A 25192-nucleotide genomic window follows, 5' to 3' on the forward strand; every position below is an offset into this window, starting at 1 on the left:
CCCTCATCAGCAGCCATTAAAAGATCATTGTGGACTTTTACTAAAGCAGTTTCAGTGGAATGGTGTTTAAGAAAGCCAGACTGAAAGGGATCAGAAATCTGTTACTGACTAAACCAGGATCTGAGTTGAGTTTGTACAACTTTTTCAAGTAATTTACTGAGAAAAGGAAGCTTAGAGAAGGGACAGAAATTGGAGATAGTACCAGGGTCAAGATTGGGTTTCTTTAAAAGAGGGGTCACTACTGCTTTTTAAAAATACAATGGGTATTTTAATGTGTATTAATGAGTCTGAGCCTGGACAAGTAGAGAGGGGGGTAATATTTCCAACAAACAAGTAGAAAGTTTCATTTTACCAACTAGTGAAGTCAGTTCATTTAATGTAATTGGGACAAAAGAAGAGAATGAATCCGAACACTGAGGCTCATCAGGAAAAGTAGATGAGCTCAAAGGTATATTGGTTTTCAGGTCTATCACCTTCTTTATAAAAAAAAACCTGAGGAACATATTGCAGTTGTCATTTGAGGTCAATAAAACATGATGTGCTGGAAGAGAAACAATACTGCTGATAGTATTAAATAACACTTTTGGATTATTTCTGCTCTGGTGAATAATACTGCTAAAGTAAAATGGCGTGGCATCAGTAACTCCCTTGTTATAATCCTCAAGAAAATTTTTGAAATGTTCCCGGTGGACGACCAGACCAGTCCTCTTCCACAGTGCAGAACGCTGGAGCTGCAACACAGAGAATTTGTTCTCTGTGTTGCCTAATCCAGCCAACGCAGCATCACACACTAACACCATCTGTCACCATTCACATCGGGAGTCAGCTGCCGAGAGGGACGGCTACTGGTGCGGGTTCTGTCCGACTGGCCTGATTAGGGGGCTTCGTGCCTTCTGCAGCCTTGGCACTGCGCCTGTCTGGGTGCAGGTGGGACGCAGAGATCTGATTTTATTGAGCAGATCGTTGCCTGATCGTTCGGTGCGTTGAAAGCGGGAAAGATGCGGAGGAGGGAGCGACTCGGTGATGCGGTAACACATGGCTGCCTGCACGCTCTGACTGCGGTCCCCACGCTTCTTCTCTCCAGCGGAACAAGCAAAGGCTGGGCATCGGGGCACTGAGTGAGGCTGCCCAGAGGCTGACGGATCAGGACAGACTGTGACTGGAGCTGTAAGGAGTGAAAACCGAGCCGGTCGCATCGCCTCGGTAAGCTCTGCTCCAGCTCCATCTGTTTCTACCTGCAGTACCGCATGTTTACAGCCTATAGCGGCCAGCAATCACTGTTGTAGCACTGTTCAGTGAGCAGCCTCACAGTCTGTCATTGTTCTGAATTTTCTCTCACATGTAAACAAAAGAATCAATCTTTGTTTTTAATTTGAAATTCAATAGATTTGAAGTTGGTGCAGCCTTGTTGAGAGCATAAATATGCCCAAGGTGACTTTCACTGCTTTATTTGGGTTTCTACGGAGAGAACTGAAGTGCATGCTCAAAGATCAACTCATTTATTTGATTATTTATATTATATATTTATACAAGTACCATTAGAACTTTCTCTAAACGTATTTTTCTTGTAATCACCAAGAATATGCCACATTTTCTGTTTATCTACAAAACCTTTAAATCACAAATTATGATCGCAAATTGTCATTTATCTTCTCTAAAGAAAATAGGCCTACATCAACTTCACAAGATAATACAATAAAAATTAAAAGTAAATAAATTTACACTTTTTATTCCACAACTCAGGTTTTGTAAAGCAGTAGAGTTTGTATCTAAAGCAATTTATTTCATGTTAGACTAGTAAAAGTCTTTATGCCTATGTAATGCTAAAGTGTTTCTAAAGCTAAAGCATTTTTATTAATTCAATTTCAGAAAATACTAAGTGCATGTTTCCATCAGCTCTGGGTGAGAGACAAATGTCTGTTAACTAGCTGACTTCAAAAATGATCATCCAATTAATGAAACAGCTAAGAACAGCTTGCTATTTGTGTCGCATCATGAAAAGCAAACTGGCTAAAAGTGATGAAATTCTGAGCAAAAATGAAAATTAACACACTTAGCACTTCTTTTGGGGGGTTAAATTTATGGATAAAAATTTAAATAACAATTTCGAAGGTTATTATAACCAGAATCATAACATTTAAATATGGTGATGGCTAACAATATTTAACTATATTTATTTTATTACGTTAACAGTATTTAACTGTAAAGTTACTGTAAGTAAGTCTGTGCTCACTTCACAGACTTGCTCTTGTAGTCTGTGAAGTTACATTTGATATTTTTGTTAAAATTATGTTTAAGTATTTTTGATGCAATGATGTGATGGAAACTGTTAGTCAGCTCACAGAAAAAAATGGAACTTTGGAAGAAAATGACTTTTTCAATTTATTGCAATGGCGATTAAAGTGTTAAAAGGAACCAGAAGTATAATGTGTACATTCACTTTTTACTGAATACTTTAGGATATTTAGGATATACAGTGCGGCAGCTACTGGAAGTAAAACTCTTTTCATCAACTGCTTGACGGGATTGATTGCTTCTTTTTAATGTTTTTCAAATAAATTAATGTAGACTAAATTTTATTCTTTATGCGCTGCAACAGGTACAGCTTCATTTGCGCATTACAGTACAGCACAATAAAGACTCCACACATCTGGGAATGAAATGTGTCTCCCTCTACAACGTTGCAGAGGATTAGTGTCACCCCCGAGCCGCCGTAGCGATGGGAGAAAATATGTCCAAGCGGCTGAAGTTGGTATCAACTACAGAAGCAGAGATGGAAGAGCGTTCTTTCCCTAACCAGTATCCTGACTGGGACCAGGGATTCGCTGTCTCGAACGCTGGAGCTGAGCTGGACTCTGACGAGCCGCTTGACGCTGAAGGAAAGGTGGGAAGATAAAGGCTTTTATGTTGATTTTTATCTAACGGTAGCTGCAGTTAGCTTAGCTTCGGCTACGATAACCTGTTCTGGTTAGTTAGTAACCAGTGGTTACCTTCTTAAAAACGGCTGCTTAGTACAACATGCTGTTACCTGATAGACATCATTGCTGTCATTGTTTGCTTTTTAATAATTCTTTAACCACTATTCCACTTTCAGCCTTGCATTCCATTATGAATGTCATGAAACCGTTAATTCACAACAATTATTTTTTTATATTGTAACTGATTATCCATAAATATTGGTTAAACGAAGTCTATGACATTTTGTAGCTCTAAACATTTGCTAATGCACAATTACATGTTGATAACGTTGCGATACAAAATACTAAAAATAAGTAAGTTTTTGAGTGTTGTCATTGGCGAATATTTATCATGGAAATCTTATACAAGTCATATGAAAGTTCAAAACTATTCCTATCTTAAGTAAGAATTAGGTAAAGGGATTACTAAATAAAATATTTCTTAATAATGCACTGTTGGAATGCCTGCATGCACAAAGTGCATACATTTTGTTTAATTAAACAATATTCAAATGAGATTTTATTTTAGTTGTTACATGAACTATTCATATTTATGGAGAGTGAAACAAATCAAATGAAATAAACATTCATAGTTAAATCTTTATAGTTGCAGTTTTGGGATCAGATCCAGTATTTTGCTAATGATACTCTAATGACACCCATATTTAATTTAATAGGGTTGATTATGATAATCTACAACCAACTTTAATACTAGATACAGTGCAGTCAGTCTACCGGTGATGTAAGGTGTGGAAGTTGTCTGCATGCCAGCTGGATGATTCCCAGATGATGCCTGGATAAATCCCGGATGATTCAAGCTCCTCCCATTGCCCTCCTTCTTTCCTGTTTTTACATGTATTTGTAAAACCAATCAACAATCTTTGTGCTAAATGTTTGCTTCAGGTAATTGATGTGTTGTCTTTTATTTTAATGGCTAAGGGATCCAGTTTGGAACATTAGATTTTAGTTTGTTTTTTGGGAAATTAAAAAATGGTAGAATATTCTGGCTCAAAACAAAATAACATTTTGTTTACTTTTTTATATATATATATAAATGAAGAGTTAAGATAAACTACTTCCACATTTGATTCCAACTATTCTTTGCTTGGGTTAGAAAAGTAGGTGATTTGTGGTGTGTAGGTCTTGAAATCATTACGGTGGGAATGAGGTGTGATGTGCTTCACTGACATGGACTTCTTTACATCCACATCTCGCTTCTTCTAGTGCCATAATGAATCCAGTGGATTGAACAGCAACTGACCACAATTCTTCCTTAAGTAAACGCCCTCTTCTTGGTAGAATTGGTTTCCTGGCAACAATGTGACTTTTAGGGATAGTCACAAATTCAACAGGTTCTAGGTTAGGTTCTTGACAAGATCCATCCAGATGCTGTAATGTTATCCTTTTTGTTGACGTCAGAACCTGTTGTAAGCCAGGTGTGCCCATATTTCTATCATAAGCCTCTTTTTGAGCTTAAGTTAAATCATTGAGATGTTGATGTCATTTTTTATATCCTGTTTGTGCAATGCAAAAATATCTGGATTAGAAAATAAATTTGAAATTAAGTAGAAGCTTGAGCATCCAAAGCTTGTTTTTAAAATTGAATGTAAAATTTGGAATTGTGTACTGTGTGCCCAATTATTAGGCAAGTTGCATTATAAAGAATGGAATTCTATTTGATGAGCTACAGTGCTCTCAGTGATTTGTTTACTGTGTCTAGTTCCATGGTTCTCCATTCAATTTCTGACTGCACATTAGTGGGCAAGTCAGTGTTCATTTTAATTTATCATATGATTAATTACTTGCTTATTGTGACAGGTTATGTGTTGATCTCCTAAGACCCCCCTCTTTAAATAAATAGACATCAGCTGCTATGCCTAGCTCCAATAAGCATTTACTTTTATACACCTTTAAGTTGGAAAGTATGCATAAAATAAAAATTAACTTAAGTGCTCAGTTGCCTAATAATCTGCACTCGGTGTATAATTCTAATCATTACACATTGGAAAACAGGGGAGCACCTATAATCAGCCCTGATTTTGGGTGATCAGGAATCGGCCTAAATGTATCTACCGATCTTATCTAGTGTCTTCATCTACTAAACAAAGGTCTAACGATCAGCCACCATCCCATGTTGCTCTGCTATGAGAGAAGACCGACTGACAGACCTCCCACCAGGTCACGTCTGCACGTGTGTGATTAACAACAGTCACCCCACTGTTGCCAACTTAGCAACTTTGTCACTATATGGTTAGCGACCTTACAGACACAAAAATATCGGTATCTGTCAAAATCGGCAGGTCAGGTTTTTTAAAAGTTGATGATCGGCCAGAAAACTGCAATCAGTGCACCTCTAGTGCTAAACAACTTATAAAACACAAGTCATAACTGAACTGTACAATTCCTGTACTTGATAGCTTGCAGTATTTCTTTTCTTCTGCTCAGGTTAATGCAGCATTTCTAAGGAAGGTCCAGAGTAAGATCAAAGATCTCCTGCAGCAAATGGAAGAAGGCCTGAAGACCGCTGACCCCCATGACTTCAGCACTTACACCGGCTGGACAGGTCTGTGCCAGATGAGCTTCTTTCTGCCAGCAGCCAAAGAGGAGCTGTGGAGAAGAATAACAATATAGAACAATATATCCTAACCAGGAACAAAATCCCTGCCAGCTAACCTTCACGCCCACTGCGGCATTACATTTATTATTGTGAAATGCTGAACAATAATAATAATAACAAAGATAATAATAATAATGAATTTTATTGACAATGCATTAAGCTTTTTCCTGCTGAAGAGCACATCTCACCTTGAGGTAGTGGACTTGTGGAGCTGAGAAGGTCCATTCCCTGATCACTAAGTTCCCTCACTAATATTCTTTCTTTGCACAAAATCACAGTAAGGAAATCAAATGACACAAGAATACTTTGTATTCAGTACATTTTAGGTGGAAAGGCTATGTCATTATCTAAAGGTCAGACTAACTTTAGATCTCCAGAAAAAAAGTCAATCTAACACAAGGTTTGAGACACAACCCAACAGAAGAAAAGCTTCTACAACTAATGTAATGAGACTTTTAATGACTTGTGGAAGATTGTTTACACAAAAACATACATGTTTGATAGTAGCTGACCTGCAGGAGACGCAGCAGATTGCTTCACTAATGCCTCTGAGATTTTTTAGCTTGTAAAATAACACTTTTAATTTTTTATATTAGTTGTTAAGGTCCCTTCATTAGAAAAATGGTGTTCCAAGCTTTTCTGCTTATCCTAGGCCATATACTTGAATTCATAAGCAATGTTACTCCAACAAATAACTTTCTGTGCAGGAAGTTGTATGAGCTCCACAACCCATGCAGGTCAAAACTGCATGAAGAGCAGCTCTGACCTGCTCTGCATGATTAGAACATTTTGCAGTGTGTCAGCTGTAGAAAATGTTCTCCTGTCTCTGCAGGCATTGCCTTAATGTACCTTCAGCTGCACCGCGTCTCTGGTGAGGCTTCCCACCTGCAGAGGGCATTGGACTATGTGAAGAGGGCCATGAGGATTTTGAATGGCCGCAAAGTGACTTTTCTGTGTGGCGATGCAGGACCTCTGGCTGTTGGTGCTGTGGTCCACCACAAACTAAACAACAATACAGAGAGTAAAGACTGTGTGTCCAGGTGAGTAGTAGAGTATAGCTGCATTCACACCAGCCCTATTTAGTCCACTTTAATTAAACTCTTGTTGGTTTGCTGCTCGAAAAACAGGAAGCGCTGGGCATTCTGGGTAAATATAAGCATAAACAACTCTGGCGCTAGAGAAGGGGTATCAAACTCATTTTTGTTTTGGGCCAAATCAAGATCATGAATGCTGTTAAAGGCCCAGTTGTGGGTGTGCCGTGGTGGCTTAGGGCAGTGGTCCCCAACCACCGGGCCGCGGACCAGTACCGGTCCGCAGACCAATTGGTACCGGGCCGCGCAAGAAATAATGAACTACTTCCGGATCTTTTATTTTGAAAATCCTAAAATTTTTACCGGTTACGTCTTGCGCGTCAAAATTGAGCCAACTTGCAGCAGAATGAGTAACAAAACAACATCGGAGTACTGTGCCCCCCACCCCCCCACCCCCCCAAAGGGCTGACCGGTCCGCGCGACTCAAAAGGTTGGGGACCACTGGCTTAGGGGATAGCGCGACCCATGTTTGGAGGCCTTGAGTCCTCGACGTGGCCGTCGGGGGTTCGACTCCCGAACCTAACGATATATGCCGCATGTCTTTCCCCTCTCTGTCACCCTTTCCTATCAGCCTACTTTCATATAAGGGATACTAGAGCCCACAAAAGACCCCCTGGAGGGGTAAAAAAAAAAAAGGCCCAGTTGTGAAAGAATCCATTGATAAAACCTGTTCACAAACCGGACTGTTAAAATATAAATGAATTCTTAAAATTAAATAATATTACTGAACATCTTTTCAGATGTAGGCTTTTTGTGCAAAAGTGTTTGTGGTACTAATTCGGAAATATTTGCTCTTATTTATGATGGTAAATAAGCCGTCATAAATAAGCTACATAGATCATGGACTATAATCTGACATCAGTTAAGGCTGAGACAGCTGTTTAGTACAAACAAGAAAGTTTTTCACGATTTTTGAGTTAAATACACAGTTTTGACAATGTCAAAAATGCACTAAAAAGTGTGGGGATTTATTTATTTTGCATGAATTTCCACACTAATTCTCAAAAAACTAATTGATACAGACTGATTTATATAAATTTTCTGTAAACAGATAAAAACTGCATTGATAACATAATACACTGCTCAAAAAAATAAAGGGAACACTTAAACAACACAATATAACTCCAAGTCAATCAAACTTCTGTGAAATCAAACTGTCCACTTAGGAAGCAACACTGATTGACAATCTATTTCACCTGCTGTTGTGCAAATGGAATAGACAGCAGGTGGAAATTATTGGCAATTAGCAAGACACACTCAATAAAGGAGTGGTTCTGCAGTTGGGACCACAGACCACTTCTCAGTACCTATGATGTCTGGCTGATGTTTTGGTCAGTTTTGAATGTTGGTGGTGCTTTCACACTCGTGGTAGCATGAGACGGACTCCACAACCCACACAAGTGGCTCAGGTAGTGCAGCTCATCCAGGATGGCACATCAATGCGAGCTGTGGCAAGAAGGTTTGCTGTGTCTGTCAGCGTAGTGTCCAGAGGCTGGAGGCGCTACCAGGAGACAGGCCAGTACACCAGGAGACGTGGAGGAGGCCGTAGGAGGGTAACAACCCAGCAGCAGGACCGCTACCTCCGCCTTTGTGCAAGAAGGAACAGGAGAAGCACTGCCAGAGCCCTGCAAAATGACCTCCAGCAGGCCACAAATGTGCATGTGTCTGCACAAACGGTTAGAAACCGACTCCATGAGGATGGTATGAGGGCCCGACGTCCACAGATGGGGGTTGTGCTCACAGCCCAACACCGTGCAGGACGCTTGGCATTTGCCAGAGAACACCAGGATTGGCAAATTCGCCACTGGCGCCTTGTGCTCTTCACAGATGAAAGCAGGTTCACACTGAGCACATGTGACAGACGTGACAGAGTCTGGAGACGCCGTGGAGAGCGGTCTGCTGCCTGCAACATCCTTCATCATGACCGGTTTGGCAGTGGGTCAGTAATGGTGTGGGGTGGCATTTCTTTGGAGGGCCGCACAGCCCTCCATGTGCTCACCAGCACATGGAGGGCTGCCATTAGGTAGCCTGACTGCCATTAGGTACCGAGATGAGATCCTCAGACCCCTTGTGAGACCATATGCTGGTGCGGTTGGCCCTGGGTTCCTCCTAATGCAAGACAATGCTAGACCTCATGTGGCTGGAGTGTGTCAGCAGTTCCTGCAAGATGAAGGCATTGAAGCTATGGACTGGCCAGCCCGTTCCCCAGACCTGAATCCGATTGAACACATCTGGGACATCATGTCTCGCTCCATCCACCAACGTCACGTTGCACCACAGACTGTCCAGGAGTTGGCGGATGCTTTAGTCCAGGTCTGGGAGGAGATCCCTCAGGAGACCATCCGCCACCTCATCAGGAGCATGCCCAGGCGTTGTAGGGAGGTCATACAGGCACGTGGAGGCCACACACAATACTGAGCCTCATTTTCACTTGTTTTAAGGACATTACATTAAAGTTGGATCAGCGTGTAGTGTTATTTCACTTTAATTTTGTGTGTGGCTCCAAATCCAGGCCTCCATTGGTTAATAAATTTGATTTCCATTGATGATTTTTGTGTGATTTTGTTGTCAGCACATTCCACTTTGTACAGAACAAAGTATTCAGAGAATATTTCTTTCATTCAGATCTAGGATGTGTTATTTGAGTGTTCCCTTTATTTTCTTGAGCAGTGTATTTTAGTACACTTAGTGTTTATTCTAGAATCTAGAGGGCCACATAAAAAGCTATAGCGGGCCGGATTTGGCCCACGGGCCTTGACTTTGACACATGTGCGCTAGAGGGAGAAATGGCTCAAGGTGTTATGCCAAAGACATCATAGAAATTTTACAAAGACTAAGATCTGACGCTACTCTATTTTCGTTTACATTTAGTAAAGAAAGAAGTTGTTCTCAATGTGTTCTTCAGAGGGTTTTGTGTCATTTCCTTCCGTGTTTCTTGGTGCAGCGCCACCACTGTCGAAGGGGGGGAACAGGCTGCTTAGGGCATAGGGTTCGGTTGGTTTGACACAGTGCAGTGTAAAAGAACCACAGCAGCTCAAAATGTAGCATGTTTTGTGATTTTGGTCCTCAGTCAAACTCAGTCTACTGGACTATCAGGTGTTTTCCCACCTTAGACTATCTATGTGACAGTTCACTATGTGATGACTTTAACCCTTTCATGCATAGTGGTCACTACAGTGGACAGCTATCTAAAAGCCATTTTCTTGTGCTTCCTGTGGATTTTTATGTTATAAATGCACACAAACCACTGAAGTGGACACTAATGCATCTTAAAATATACCATCAACTACTGGCCATCAGCTGCAAATGCAAGAAATTATTTTTGTTAAATACAATATGGCCGACAGACAAAAAAGCATGAGAACCGACCCGGTCCCTCCTTCTACTGTAGACGACTCTTGCAAGTAAAAAAAATATTGTGACATCAGATAACCCCTAAGGAACAATACTACTGATGTATTTTTCAAATAACAACTTTGTATTTGGACAAAATTACAATTGATCACATAAAAATAAAAAATAATAAAAAAATTATTTTTACAAAAGAAAATTTCCTACCTTTTTTATGCCTTAAGAAAAGAATTTTAAAAAATGGAAAAAAAATTCTGACACAAAGGATCATAATTCATGCATCAGAGGGTAAGCTGCATAATTTATCTACAACAGAAGGAATTTAATTTTCTCCTCATTATCTGCCTGCATTAAAATCTTTGCATATATTTTTGGAGTGGTTTTACTGGCCTTGATTTGAGAGTGGCCAGACAGGACAGTAGGTAATGAGAGAGGGGGAAGACATGCAGTAAGGGTAATCAGCCCGGGAATTGAATCTGTGATAGTCGCATCGAGGACTAAGGCCTGCACATATGGGTTGTGCTTTACCCCTGCACCCCTCATTTGTTATCTTAAATATGTTTCACAAAATATTATGATTGTCTGTTTGTCATGTTCTTATGTTAAACAGATAGGACAAATATTATCGTACACACTTATCCCTAGTGGGGTTTCCAGGGGTGCTGGTGCCCATCTCCAGAGGTCAACGGGTGAGAGGTGGGGTCACCTGGACAGGTCACCAGTCCATGACAGGGCAACATAAAACAGTTTTGCTACATATTTCATCATAAATTTAGAACACCTACAGGAACTATTATTAAAAATACCTTACATTTCTAATATGGTAAAAGTTGTGTGATAAAATAGATTTGACGCTAAATTCAGTCGTTAGTATTTCTTCAAGTTTTATGTATGACAGGTTAAAGCTGCTCATAATCTTGCTTTGGGCACCAAAATGGAAAACGCTGGTTCTGATTTCACACAGCCCTTGTTTAAATTTCAAAATAGTGAATATTTTGCCATAGTGTTCTATGCATAATACTAACTGAAGGCATTTTGTTTTATATAGTTTTGTCCCACAATAAAAGCTTAGCCCTGATCAAAGCGTTTGGATCTCCTCCAGGCTCTTCCAGTTACAACGCTCAGTCGTCAGTCCAGACAACGAGATGCCTGATGAACTGCTGTTTGGTCGGACTGGATATTTGTTTGCTCTGCTGTATGTTAATAAAGAAATTGGGGCTGATGCTGTGGATGAGGCAACAATTACCAAGGTGATCCCCACTCACTACTGACACAGTCAATGGCTTAACATTAAGCCTGAAGAACCTTGGTGGAGAAGTTATGATTTGTACTTATCTTGCACCCATACGACTGTGTTTCAGGAATAATATCTTGTATTGATTTGCACATTTAAAAATAAATATATACTGTGTATATATCTATCTATCTATCTATCTATCTATCTATCTATCTATCTATATATATATATATATATATATATATATATATGTATATATATATATATACAGTACAGACCAAAAGTTTGGACACACCTTTTAATTCAATGAGTTTCCTTTATTTTCATGACTATTGACATTGTAGATTCACACTGAAGGCATCAAAACTATGAATAACACATGTGGAAATATGCACTAAACAAAAAAGTGTAAAACAACTGAAAATACCCCTTATATTCTAGTTTCTTCAAAGTAGCAACCTTTTGCTGTGATTACTGCTTTGCACACACTCTGCATTTTCTTGATGAGCTTCAAGAGGTAGTCACCTGAAATGGTTTTCACTTCATAGGTGTGCCCTGTCAGGTTAATAAGTGGGATTTCTTGCCTTATAAATAGTCATGAAAATAAAGAAAACCCATTGAATTACATATATATATATATATATATATATATATATAGTATGTATATATATATATAGTATGTATGTATAGTATGTATGGTCACACCTACATGCCTGTTGGGATATACTTGGCTCATTGCTTTGATTGTCCATCGTCTCCTAACTGTAGGTGGTGACGGCCATCGTGGAATCAGGAAAGAGCATGTCAGCTGAGGAGAAGAAGACGGATCGCTGTCCTCTCCTCTATGAATGGCACAAGAAGCAGTATGTTGGCGCTGCCCATGGTCTCACTGGCATTTTTTACATTCTGATGCAGGTAGGAGAAACCTCCAACCATAGCTGCTCAGCTGGTTCAGTTGTACATTTTCAGAAAATCTATAAATTATAAGGTAAAATCTGAAAGTAGCTGATCTGCTCACAAGTCAACAGGTCAGGTGTAGTTTAGTGAAGGGAGTTAGACATTGAGACCATTTCCATATTGTGTGAATGTATTGTTGTTGGTTAATCAGAAGCCTTAGTCTTCTCAGGATTAGTAAATAATCACATGATGAAAAAGACTCATTAGGACTTTTGACAAAACTGTTTTAATCTTGTTTTGCTTTTTCAGCAAATCAGTGCACAAATATTAGGATAATAGTAGGATAGAACCAATACCACAAACTGCTTGCCAAATATTTTTATTCATAAGAGTTTGAGACATTTTTCCAACATTAACAGAAATCATAATCCTGCTCAATTTGATTCATAATAGTATTGTTTATATATAACAGCTGAAGGGTTAAAATATAATTTCTTCTTGTGAAGTAATTTGTATTTATCAAAACTATCACACTTTCACAATATGATATAATGATTTAATAGGTTTGCTTGAACATTTACAACTAATCCATAATGGTCACTGCCCAGGTCTCACTGAATGGCTGCTTTTCCCTCAGTAGAATGATACATAATTTCCTTTATGGTGAGCTTATTTTATGTATTTAATTAAATTAATATATTACTAGTTTTTAGAAAGTTCCCTTAGCAAAGTACATTTTAGAAATAGGTAACAGGAGGACACATTTCCCATAACTTTAGGTTTCACAAGTCAATTAGGTCTATGTCTGCCATAACCAGTTCCTGTTCTGTTATCCTTCTGTGTAACCATGGAGATGGATGAGCAGTGACCTGAGTGTTTCTCTGTTCAGCCCGGAGCCGGACTCCACCCAACCATGCTTTCGGAGCTGGTCCGCCCCAGCATCGACTACGTCCGCCACAAGAGGTTTCGATCCGGGAACTTCCCATCGTCGCTAAGCAACGAGAGTGACCGGCTGGTACACTGGTGTCATGGAGCTCCGGGTGTCATCCACATGCTCATTATGGCCTACAAGGTGAGCTGCTCTTGTCTATCACAAGCACAACCCTGACTCCTCATCGCTCTGTAGGAACAGTGTTGCATTCAGTGTCATTTCATCAATTTTAACTTCTGAAGCTTCTTCAGGCACTTTTACAGCTGAGACTGAGTTCTGTCTGACTGCAGACTGAGCCTGTTGTCAGGAAGTGCTCTGCAGGTTGTCTGCTTGTTGGTCCATTCTGGTAGTCTCACTCCGTTCACTAATGTGTAGCGCTGTCCAGCACAGTACAGAGGGAAACGCTCAATAGGAGACCAGATTTCCCAGAATGCTTTGCCTGCTACATCAGTACATAACAGCTCAAGCTTTTGTTTTACTATGTGCAGGATTGAAACCACTGATTATTTTACCAGATGAACATCTCAGGTCAGCTTTAGCAGCTGTTGTTGGCACCAGTATGATTTAGTAACAAACTGTAATTATGAATCGGAAGTGGAATGATTAGTTCCCAAACATTTGTGTATTTATTTCATTGTGTAAACATGATATGTTCACTGATGACTAAAACACCGTGGGCAGCAGGTGGACTGCCCTGGTGCACAGACGACCAGGCTCAGCAGGTTTTCTGTCAAGACAAATCCAGGTTTATAGAATCATGGTAGACAAGGTTATTTCTTCAGAATTCAACTGACTGGAAGGTGTCAAGGAATCCAGCATGATTCTGATAAAGCATAGAGCAGCAGTGGAGAGGAACAACTTGCTCTTAACAGAAAGGTGGCTCCAAGAGAACCTGACCCAGGATTACCAGCTTGGTCACCTGGGTTTTATTAGGCAGATAAGCAGACACATGGGGAGAAAAGAATCATTGGACTGTAAATACTTTTATATAGAAATAAAAAAATAAAACAAAGCCTTTGGCAATCATTTTTGCAAATGATGCATAAATGGAAAGTAGCACAAAAAGCTAGCAGCTACTGTAGCTATTTTCTTTATTAGACAATTTTAGGCCTAGCCTTAAAAGCTGCCAGACAAAAACTGGTTCCACAGGAAAGGAGACTTATAACTGAACAATCTGTCAATCAGACTCTTCATTACTTTGAATCAATGGTAACCATGTCTCAAGTCCATATCCAGCACTTACCTCAAGTCCATGAATCTTCATTTCTCTCATTTCGTTTCACTGCAGAGGCTTGTCAAACACTTCAGAGGAGAATAGAAAGTCATAAATCCCACAGTCTTTAAATATGTATATAAGTAATGCAGCTCTGAGGACAGAGTGTGTAAACCTGGGTGTATAAGATAACTGTCATAAGACAAAAACTGAGCTGAGAGACCAAGGAAAGGTGCAGACCCAGACATCTTTCACATATTGTTCATGGCATTGAAGCTTGTACTTTCAAGCTGAAAATGAATATTATTTCTGACTATAATCTGCTGTATTTTGTACAGCAAGCATGCAAAAACAGCAAAGAATCATTTGACAGATGCCGTTCTTTCCTCATCATCCCATGATCACCGTTTGGGACTGCATAGGAAACCTTTTTCACAGTATTCTAATTTTCTGAGACACTGAATGTTTTGTTTTCATTACCTATGAACCATAATGAGAATTACAAGAAACCAAGGCTTGGAATATATCACTCTGTCTGATGATTCACTTCCTCAGATGACTGGGAAAAAATATAGCACCTCTATGCAATCTTCTAATTGTTTTAGATGTGATTGTACTGATGTATGAAAATGGGAGATGGTTTAGTTTACTATGAGCTGTTTGTTATTACGCAATAATCAGCCCCGCCCACTCCTCAACAAGGGTTGACTACTGTCCAGTTCTCTGTCTAACAGGTCCGGAATATCTCTAAGACCTGGGTCTTACCCTAAAGGAGGTCTATGAGAGATAATCATTCTAAACTGGTGGCGAGAGAGGCTTGTCTAGCTCCAACTACCTTCAATCCAGAAGTTACGACCCTCTACAGTTAAGAAACAGTCAGCTGAGTAGCTCTCACAGCTGCGTAGCTCCAATAACCACTTCTGTTAACGGTAGCCCTCTCTCTAAAATAACCTGCACTTGGAAACGGCTAGATTAGATTTAGTGACTTAAATTCAAGTCCCAGGGTCATTATTTTTATACTCACTAAAGGAAAGTCCGAAGCCACCACTTTACTAGAACCATGTACACTAATTTTACTTTAACTGGAGAAACTAAAATAATTAATGACTCAATTAATTTCAATGTCCACCAACTTCTACAGAATTTTAAAAAGTATATTTATTAAGCAAGCTTTAACAGGGGCGAGTGGCATACAGATTAATTATCAGTGATTACAATACTATAGTAGAATGATAGAAATCAACATAAATCAACCACACTATCCTAACTTCTCTCTCTGACCTATGTCACTAATTAACTGAGTGAGGCTTTTGGGGAGCAGTTCAACTCATACCCAGATAGCAGTTGATCTTGGCAACAGAAATCTTTAATTCCTCAGTTAGAGTCTTTGCTCCTTGTGTGGCAAAATCCTCTTTAGAATAGAAGCAAAGCAGAACGGGTCATTATCCTTTGAACGCCCAATTCTTTATCCCTCCGGGACCTTTGACTTTTCTCCAAGTCTGTTGCAGTGGGTTTGAGATCGTTGGGTTGAGGCAGAGTTGGCGGCAGAATCAGGAGCCAGGGCTGGGGGCTGAAGGATCTTGTCCCTTTTTGGCGGTGCGAAGTCTCAACCTCCCTGTGGCTCCAGGGTGCGGTCCTCTGCTGGTCTTTTCTCTGCGTCCTCTTGTTGACTCGTCTTCAGCGCCGCAGACTAAGAACAGTTTGTTCCTCTTTTTGCCGTATTTTATACTATCTCGACCCATGGTTGTGTATGGGAAGATGGTGTACTTGCCCTCTTGAACGTTCGATGAGACAATGGAAAGTCCCAACCTTCCCCAACCGTCAGCTCTTGCGTAACTTACAGCGATAAGCATCACATGACCTTCCTCTTTTCTGTTGGCCATCTGGTTATCTTTCTTGTTATCTTCCGTAATCTTATTTCCTTGAACCTTCCCTCCTCCCCCGCTCTGCTCAGCTTGCCTATTGCGACACAGCCTGAGAACAGGACCTCACTCATTACTTTAACTCCATCTTTTTAAATCATCACATTTCTGTTAATGCATTATAAATCATTAACACAATCATCTTGTCATTTACATCCATCATAACTTTGAGTATGATTTTAAACCAACACAGTTCTGTAATCCATTATTAATTATCAACCATAATCATCATGTTTTTGTAACCATTACAGATCAAGATACAAAAATACATTTCAGAAAATCATTCAGTATTTGAATATGCACATATATATTTATCTTTAATTATACTTAAATCAAACCACAAGATCACTTTATTTCTCTCAGGCCTTTATGCTCTGTTTTCTGCGTGTACCTGGAAAGATCTCACAACCCTACGCCAGTTTTCATGACAGAGCTCATTGCTCTTCCATCCTCCAGAGAGAAGGGAAACACTGCCAGCCTGGCAGGAAGATGTCATTAAACTGTTGATTCAACTAAATGGTGATTCCTCTCTGCATTGGGTTGAGCTGTTAGGATGTACTCATGTTCCTTCTCCCTGACTATGTCCTGCAGATGTTCAAAGAGGAGAAATACCTGAAGGAGGCAATAGACTGTGCTGAGGTCATCTGGCAGCGGGGCTTGCTAAGGAAAGGCTACGGTATCTGCCATGGGACCGCCGGCAACGGCTATGCCTTCTTAACCCTATATAAGCTCACACAGGAGAAAAAGTACTTGTATCGAGCATGCAAGGTAAGGCAGGGCCTCAGGAACTGAACTAAGCTTCACCATGGTGACCGGTTTTGGACCAGCTCTTGACCTGGTGGTGTGATTGCTTTTTTCCAGTTTGCTGAGTGGTGCTTGGACTATGGGACTCATGGCTGTCGCATCCCAGACAGACCATACTCTTTATTTGAAGGTACATCTATCTCCTTGTGTTTACCTCACAAACGTCTTTGGTATTATTCCTCCAGGGCTAGGATCAGGTTTGCCCCAGTGTACTATCAATCTGATGGGCCACCAGGTTATACTTGCCTCCCGACCAAGCCAAGTGTGGTTTGTTTATTTTAAATAGGTTTTTTATAAAACAGTAACAGTAAAGATGGGTTATAGGTTTATAGTTAACTCATTGAACTGGGTGTGAGGAGGTTGGCATCAATTGCTCCATCCCTGCACCTGCTCGTTGGCCTCATGCTATTATTTTGAAATTATGATGCCTGCTCTTCCACCTCTGAACTTTTGTGACTTTTAACATTTTTCATCATATAAATGTGGTGGGCCACTGGTGGACTGTCCTGGTGCCCCTACCAGCAGGCTCAGCAGGGTTTTTGGAGGAATCCCTGCAGGATTATGTCTTCCTAACCGCTGTCAAAGACTTGGCAACACTTGGTCAACTTTACCTTACGGTAAAGTCCAGTTAGCCAGCTGACTCAGTAGCTGGTGCCTTCAGTTTGCCTGAACTTCAGTACTGAAAAGGAAACAGAGCAGGAAAAGTCCTGCCTGTAAAATTAAATTCCTACCCAGACCATGTGAAATATCACTCTTACTTGTTTTTCAATAGGATCAGTTGTCAGGGAGTAAAACCCTTGCAGAAACCAACCAGATGGACAGTGTGTTAGGGTGCTTCGTGATTCCTCAGAGGGACACTGAGCTTCTTGGCTACAGATCAGTAACTTTGTTATATTCCTGGCAGTCTACAGCCACCTTCCAGGAAGTGTTAGAGCACTTCATTCCTCCCTCTGCCCACAGTCTTTATGGATTTGGGTATTTCATTTTTCAGCAGGACTTAGCCTCTTCCAACACTCCCAAGAGTACCAATACTTGCTTTAATGGTCATGGATTCACTGTGGCTAATTAGCCAGCAACCTGATCTTGCTTTGGCTTATCAACAATGTAGACAAGCCAAAGCAACTTGAGTTTCCTTAACACCTCAATGCCTCAGCAGTCTGACCGGCTCACCTGTATTCTACTGAGCACTGCTCCTTCAATAATTTTGCTGATGAATGTAAGTTCAGAGATTGACCTGTAATTCTGCAATAGTGATTTGTCCAGATTGTTCTTTTCTGATCAGATACAATGACAGGCAGAACTCTGGGCGGAATGTGAAGACAGGTGGAGCTTCACTGCTGTATTATGTATAAACAGAGTGAGACGTGATGTTGATGATGATGTGGATGTATTTCTCTACTCAGGTATGGCAGGAACCATCCACTACCTGTCGGAAATGGCCAACCCTGAAGCCTCCAGCTTCCCTGCCTTTGAGCTTTAACCCTCCAGCTGATGAGGCTGAGGATTGGGGGGACGGCAGGAGATGGGGAGGGCGTCGTCAAGGAGGTGTCAGGACAACTTTGTTGTTGCTTTGGACAGAACAGTCCTGTTGGCAGCTGAATTTCAGTGAAATCAGTTTGTTTCTGAAGAATTCCTGGTTTAACAGCATGATGAATGTTGTTTCTTAGGAGGAGGAGGTAGAGGTTTCGGGGGAATAGGAGGGGAGATTTCTGTCACAGATTATTATTCTGTGGATCAGCAACAGGAAGGTTTCTGGAAACCTGTATGTCGCTCTTCCCTCTCGTCCGGTGGTGTTTTGGACTCCATGAAGAACCTTCTCACTCAGAACGATTCATTGTCAGCTGACAGAGACAACCCCACATCCCCCCGCCCCCCCATCGCACAGAGAATGAGGTGTGATACTGTTCAGGTGTTAAAATGCCTTTGCATGTTCATTATTGCAGCTCTTGGTGTCTCATGTCCTGTCTGTAGTGTTTGAAAGAATCCATTCATGTGTGTCAAAATGTACTAAAGTGTCATCTTTGATTTCATAATTGTAAACAATATATGTGGATTGAAGAATCAATGTGAGTGTTTTTTCCTGTGCATGCTGCTCTGATCCTGCCGTGGGAACTGGTTCCCCAGGCAACAGCCAGGCTTTCCATTATGCCAGGCTGAAAAGTGGTTGGATATCATGGAAAGCTTTTTCCTGTTTGGTGTGTCTGCAGCCTGGCTGCACCATGGTGGTGTTTCAACGTAAGCTGCTGTACCAGCTCTGACTCAGTGTTTAATGTCACACAGCTGGGAGGAAGTTCAGATGAGCTAATGTAACCGGATCCATTCTGCGTTGTGCTGGTTTTAAGTTATCAGGCCGTGATACGGTTTGTCTTTAAAAAGATGATTTCTCGATTTATTCGGACGAGAACAACAAACAGAAAACAACCGTGTTATAAGCTGGTCTACACAAAACAGCCCTACACAAAACAGAAGTACGTAACAAAAATTAACTTAATAGATCTATAAATAAATATGTATTTAAATAGAAAATAAATATTACACACCTGACCTGCAGGACAACATGACAAAAATGTTTGCGCCTAAGGGACGCAAACATTTTAAAGACAATACCACAGAAGAAGAAATAAAAAAGAGGGGCTTTTGCTCTTAAAGTAACACGGTTAAAACAATGACAGATTTTCAGTCAGGTAGGGAACAATACAATAACCAAAACAAATACATTTTGTGTAATTATAACAAAAGAGACATACAACCAGGTTACACTAATATTCTTAATATTACAGTGTTGACCTCCTTTACCTCATGATAATGCTCCAATATAAGCCTCATATCCATATGCTTCTACAAAACAAAACTGTTGTCATTTCAGGGCAGACTCCAGTTTTCCTTGAGGTCTGACCATTTCCAATTTACACAGATTCAGATATTTTTTCCTAAGGACAATAATGCAAAAAAAGAAGAGAAAATATAGAACATAACAAAGATGAATGAATTAGATTGCACAGTAGTCGTGAAATCATTATGCCCATAACTTTATCGTTGTTATTTAACAAAAAGTGCATCAAAGTCCTTGCTGATGGGGATATGGAATGACAATATCTTATTTTTAATGAATAGATGTCCAATCATAAATAAAGTTGCTTAGGAAAAATATGGCCAGTTCTAGTCGCTGATTAAAGATGATTGATACATCTCTAAGTCTGTAATAGATTTATCTTATTCCCTAAAGTTCATATTCATATCAAGATAAATGCAAACACCAAACGTTGTCATGGTTGTGAGGAATTCAACTTGTGGATTATTTGCACCCGCCACTGGCCAAATGCAGGTAAAAGTATGAAGTGGCATGTAAATTGGAGCAACTCACCCGCCACTGTGGCGGGTTGACAATTTGAACAGAAAAAACCCCCAGCTGCATTCAGTTTGAACTTCTGTCCAGGGAAGGAGTGGCGGACTGGACTACAGACTGATGCACATACCTAGCCTGTTATAATTTAATAAAAACTATATATCTAATATAATTTTTATCGACCGCAATAGCCCATTGGTTGATTTCATTGACGGACAATGAATCCCTCAGTTCTCCTTGGCTCGCCCCTCTCCACCGAGGTTATAAATAGCGCCATTTCAGCTAACCGGAGTCCGCGGATACGAGACGGGGCGAGTCAGAAAAACTACTACAAGTAAAGCTAAAATGCGACAGACTGGCGACCTGTCCAGGGTGTACCCCGCCTCTCGCTCGGAACGTTAGCTGGAGATAGGCACCAGCACCCCTCCGGACCCCACTAGGGACAAAGGTGTTAAACAATGGATGGATGAAATAAAGCTAAAAAGCGTGTAAGTCCATTCAGAAAAATGTGTCAAACTAACCATATGTTAATTACCACACAGTAACGTGACCGAGGGTATGGACCTTACCACAGGGACCGCTTTTCATTGGTTGATGCCCATTCTACGTGGTAACGCGGAAGAATGGCAGTCTCACAAACACGCTACCCGTTAGATAAGTACAGCATAATGGCAATACTGATACAACTTCTACACCTTGAAGCCTGTCTGCTACAGTCTTACCTTAGCTAAACAGATCAATATGCAATGTGTACTGTATCTGACATACACTAATGATTTTATTTTAGCAGAAAAGGCTTTGGACTAAACTGTTACTCGTGTTAGCCACTCTAGCACCAAGTACAGTGTATCAGTACAGTGTATTCATCATTACGGGAGTCAGTGCCAATCGTTGAAAGAGGTGACTTGAGGTTTCTTTGGCACCGGAATGATGGAGGCAGTTTTGAGGCAGGCTGGCACTGTGGCTTGGTCCAGTGAGGTGTTAAAAATGTCTGTTAGGACACCAGCCAGCTGACCTGCGCATTCCCTGAACACCCGCCCAGGTATGTTGTCGGGGCCTGGGGCCTTCCATGGGTTGACTCTTTTCAGAGTCTTTGCAACACTCACGATGTGTTTACAGTTTATAGAACAGACAATCAGACCAGTTCTAGGTTCGGCTACGGGAGTAGAGAAATGTGCAGGTGTATTAATGACCACAGACTAGAAAATAAGTTTAAACTGCCGGCTTATTATTTGTTGAAAAGAAAAGAAACAACTGTGAAGTCACAGGGAAGGTCAGTTGACACCACAAAGAATTAGAGTCGTGGGGGACCTTGTACTCTGGGATGGCCCCTTAGGAAAAGTGGTCGGAGGAACTCATCCAGAACTGTTTGAGGAACTTATCATGACAGCTCATTCAACCAAAACCCATTTCGCAAGGTCGATGAGGGCAGCTGCTGTGAAATATGAGGAATTCATTCATGAAATCCCACAAGGTCCATCATTAAATCACCCGGTCTCCATCCAACTCAAGTCATCAAAGACTGCAACTACAAGCCGAAATTTCTTGGAGTGGTGGAGATGGGACAGTATTGGCGCAGCTTGTGAACCTAAATGTGGAGGTTGCCGTTGTGGAAACTGTCAGCCAGGAGGAAAGGAAATGACGCTTGCTGAAGAAAGGGAGCTTGAAGTAGTGAAGGAAGGCCTCACCTACAATGAAGGAGACAGCCACACAGACGAACCTCACTGGCATGCAAGGTATCCATGGTTAGAAGATCCAGTATCTCTACCAGACAACAGAAATGCAGTTGAAGCCACATTTTTTAGGACAGAAAAGCAGCTGGCTAAAGAACCTGCATGGAAAGCTGCTTACACTGAACAGGTGCATGACATGCTTCAACGTGGAGCTGCAATCAAATTATCTGAGGCAGAAATTGACAAATGGAACGGCCCACTGTGGTATGTAAGCCACTTAATTGCTCCAAATCCACACTCGGTGACAACTCCTGTCAGACTTGTGTGGAATAGCAGTCAAAAATTTAAGGGGATAAGTATGAATGACCTACTGATGAAAGGCCCAGATGTTCTGAACCAGATCCGTGCAGTCCTATTAAAGTTCCGAGAGGGAGCTTATGCTGCGTTAGGAGATATAAAGAAAATGTACAACTCTGTTTGGCTGGAGGAAAGAGAAGTTCACCTGCACAGATTTATTTGGCGGAATTCTGAGGATGAAAAAGTTGGAGATTATGCAATTACAAGAGTGAACATTGGAGACAAACCAGCAGGATGCATTGCACAGCTGGCAATGCGGGAAACTGCAAGTTTACCCTCATTTATTCATCTTGAAGAGGAGAGGCAAGTCCTTTTGAATAACAGTTATGTTGACGACATCCTGACGTCCCACAATGACCCAGACAGGTTAAAGGAAATCACAGAAAATGTGAAAAACATTCTCAAAGCTGGAGGTTTCGAACTCAAACCGTGGGTGTTTTCTGGGCAAAGTGGGAGGAAAGATTGCAACAAGCAGGATGAAGTGAAACCAAAGATCATGGTTCTACCAAACCAAATGCGGGAGGAGGACAATAAAGCACTCGGTCTGGGGTATATTGTAGAGGAGGATAAACTCCATGTCATGGTCAGTATAAATTTTTCAAAAAGAAAAAAAAAACTGCGACTTGGGCAGAACCTCCAGTTGGACCAAATTAGAAGTCAAACACCAAACCCTTTGACAAGGCGAGAGCTCCTCAGTCAGGTGTCTGGTCTGTATGATCCAGTTGGCTTGGTAACTCCTGCAAAACAGAAAGGTGCAATCCTGGTGCGGAAAGCTTTCCAAGAGGCAAAGAATGTGAGTAACCAAGTAAAAGACACCTGGGATTTAGCACTCTCAAGAGATCTTAGAGAAGATGCAATAAAGCTTTTTGAAGAGTACACTCAGCTTAGTAAGATCCATTTTGACAGAGCATTAACTCCTTTTCAGAACAGCAGTGACTGTTTAGCAATTACATTTTCAGATGGAAGTGAGAATGCTTATGGAGCAGTGTTGTATCTGAGGTGGGGATCAGTTCAAGACCCAATCATCAGGCTGGTGGAATCCAAGGCTAAGCTAACTCCATTGGATCAAAAAGGTGAGGCTGTTAAAGCAGAAATATGTGGAGCAGTGTTCGCATCACGAGTAAAGAAGTACTTTGAGATGCACAGCCAAATCAAAATTGAGAGATGGTATCATCTCATTGATAGTCAAACAGTTCTTGGAGCAATTCAAAGAGAGAGCTATGGGTTTCAAACATTCTTTGCAAATAGAATTGGGGAGATTCAGAGCAACACAAGAATCCAAGATTGGTGGTGGATTCCTGGGGATCAAAACATTGCCGACATTATTACCCGAGGAGCCAGTCCTCAGGATCTTGATCTTGACTCTAAGTGGCAACAAGGCCCAGCATTTCTAAAATTTCCAGTTGAAAAGTGGCCAATTAAATCATCCAAACAACTTGTCACTGATGCAAAAGAAAGCATCACCAAGTTGCAAAAGAAGGCATTCATTGCTGTAACAACAAGGGCCGGGATAAAGGGGTCGGAGCTCAAACAAGAGCTGCCTCAAGATCAGATGGAGGTCCTGGCAAAGAAGCAACGACCATCAATACCCATACAAAACCTTGTAGATGTTAACTGCTTTAGCAGTTTAACACGACTGGTCAAGACAATTGCCTGGGTTTGGAGAGCGGCAAAAAGATTCATCAGAAAAAATCAAGCTGCAAGTAAGCCAAAGTGGGAGGCAGTCTGCTCAGCAGGAGTAATCTCTGTAAGAGAAAGAGAAGATGTTCTCAAGGACATCTTCCTCACTGCTCAGATTGGTACCAACTTTCCCAACACGACCACAGATAGATTGGTGGTTTATCGAGACAAGGAGTCTGGATTATTAGTCTGTGGTGGCAGAGTACAGATCTTCAGAGAAGATAAAGTTGCAGTTCCCATCATACCCCACGATGCCTGGGTATCAACATTGTTGGGCCGAGAATCTCACAATGCTGCACATGATGGGATCGCTGGAACCCTACTGAGAATGAGAAAAAAAGCCTGGGTTGTAAAAGGAAGAAGGATAGCTCAAAAGGTTGTTAACAGCTGTGTTATCTGCAGGAAAGCTCGAGCTCTGAGGTGTCAGCAGGTGATGGGTGATTTGCCACCTGAGAGAGCTGAGCCTGCTCCTCCTTTTAAATTCACGTCAGTCGATCTCTTCGGGCCTTATCATGTCAGAGATGACGTGAAGAAAAGGGTGACGATTAAGGTCTGGGGAGTCGTCTTTTGTTGTATGGCCAGCAGAGCTATTCACACTGAATTAGCAAACTCGCTTTCCACTGAAAGTTTTCTGATGGCTTATCAGAGATTTACTGCGATCAGAGGTCACCCACAAAAGATCTGGTCTGATGCAGGGACCAATTTTGTTGGAGCCAAACCAGTTTTGGAGGAACTGTACAGATACCTGAGCACCCAAAACAGATCAGATTTGGAAGAAGCAGCAGCAAAGAATGGGACTGAATGGGTGTGGAAAATCCTTCCCGCAGACTCACCTCACAGAAATGGAGCTGCTGAAGCTGCTGTTGGCATTGTGAAAAAAGCTTTCCAGAGTCTTGGTCAAGAATTTACACTGACTTTCAGTGAATTTCATACAATTCTGTACAACGCTGCCAATCTTGCAAATGAGCGCCCAATTGATGCGAGAATACAAAGTCGAGAGGGTTGTATTCAGTACATAACACCTAACAGTCTTTTGCTTGGACGAGCATCTCAGAGTGGTGATGTGAGAATGTTTGATTTTTCCAGCTATTCATTCAAACGACTTGGAGCTATGCA

The 25192-nt window shown here is 41.1% G+C and overlaps 1 protein-coding gene across 3 annotated transcripts; it reads left to right on the forward strand.

The window, feature by feature from the left end:
- Positions 1 to 698: 698 nt before the first annotated feature.
- On the forward strand, positions 699 to 19085 carry lancl2 (LanC lantibiotic synthetase component C-like 2 (bacterial)). 3 transcript variants are annotated; one of them, XM_028025900.1, is made up of 11 exons: positions 699 to 1203; positions 2600 to 2884; positions 5403 to 5520; positions 6407 to 6445; positions 6542 to 6614; positions 11119 to 11266; positions 12022 to 12168; positions 13040 to 13222; positions 16808 to 16984; positions 17078 to 17150; positions 18424 to 19085. In XM_028025900.1, the coding sequence occupies exons 2-11, from the start codon at positions 2720 to 2722 to the stop codon at positions 18498 to 18500; spliced, it is 1200 nt and encodes a 399-aa protein (XP_027881701.1). In that variant the 5' UTR covers positions 699 to 1203; positions 2600 to 2719; the 3' UTR covers positions 18501 to 19085. The 3 variants fall into 3 exon arrangements, with proteins under 3 accessions (XP_027881701.1, XP_027881698.1, XP_027881699.1); XM_028025897.1 differs by having other exon boundaries at positions 703 to 1203; positions 6407 to 6614; XM_028025898.1 differs by having other exon boundaries at positions 703 to 1203; positions 2688 to 2884; positions 6407 to 6614.
- Positions 19086 to 25192: the final 6107 nt, after the last annotated feature.

The sequence above is a fragment of the Xiphophorus couchianus genome, chromosome 8 (assembly GCF_001444195.1).
Source record: "Xiphophorus couchianus chromosome 8, X_couchianus-1.0, whole genome shotgun sequence".
Classification (NCBI taxonomy): domain Eukaryota; kingdom Metazoa; phylum Chordata; class Actinopteri; order Cyprinodontiformes; family Poeciliidae; genus Xiphophorus; species Xiphophorus couchianus.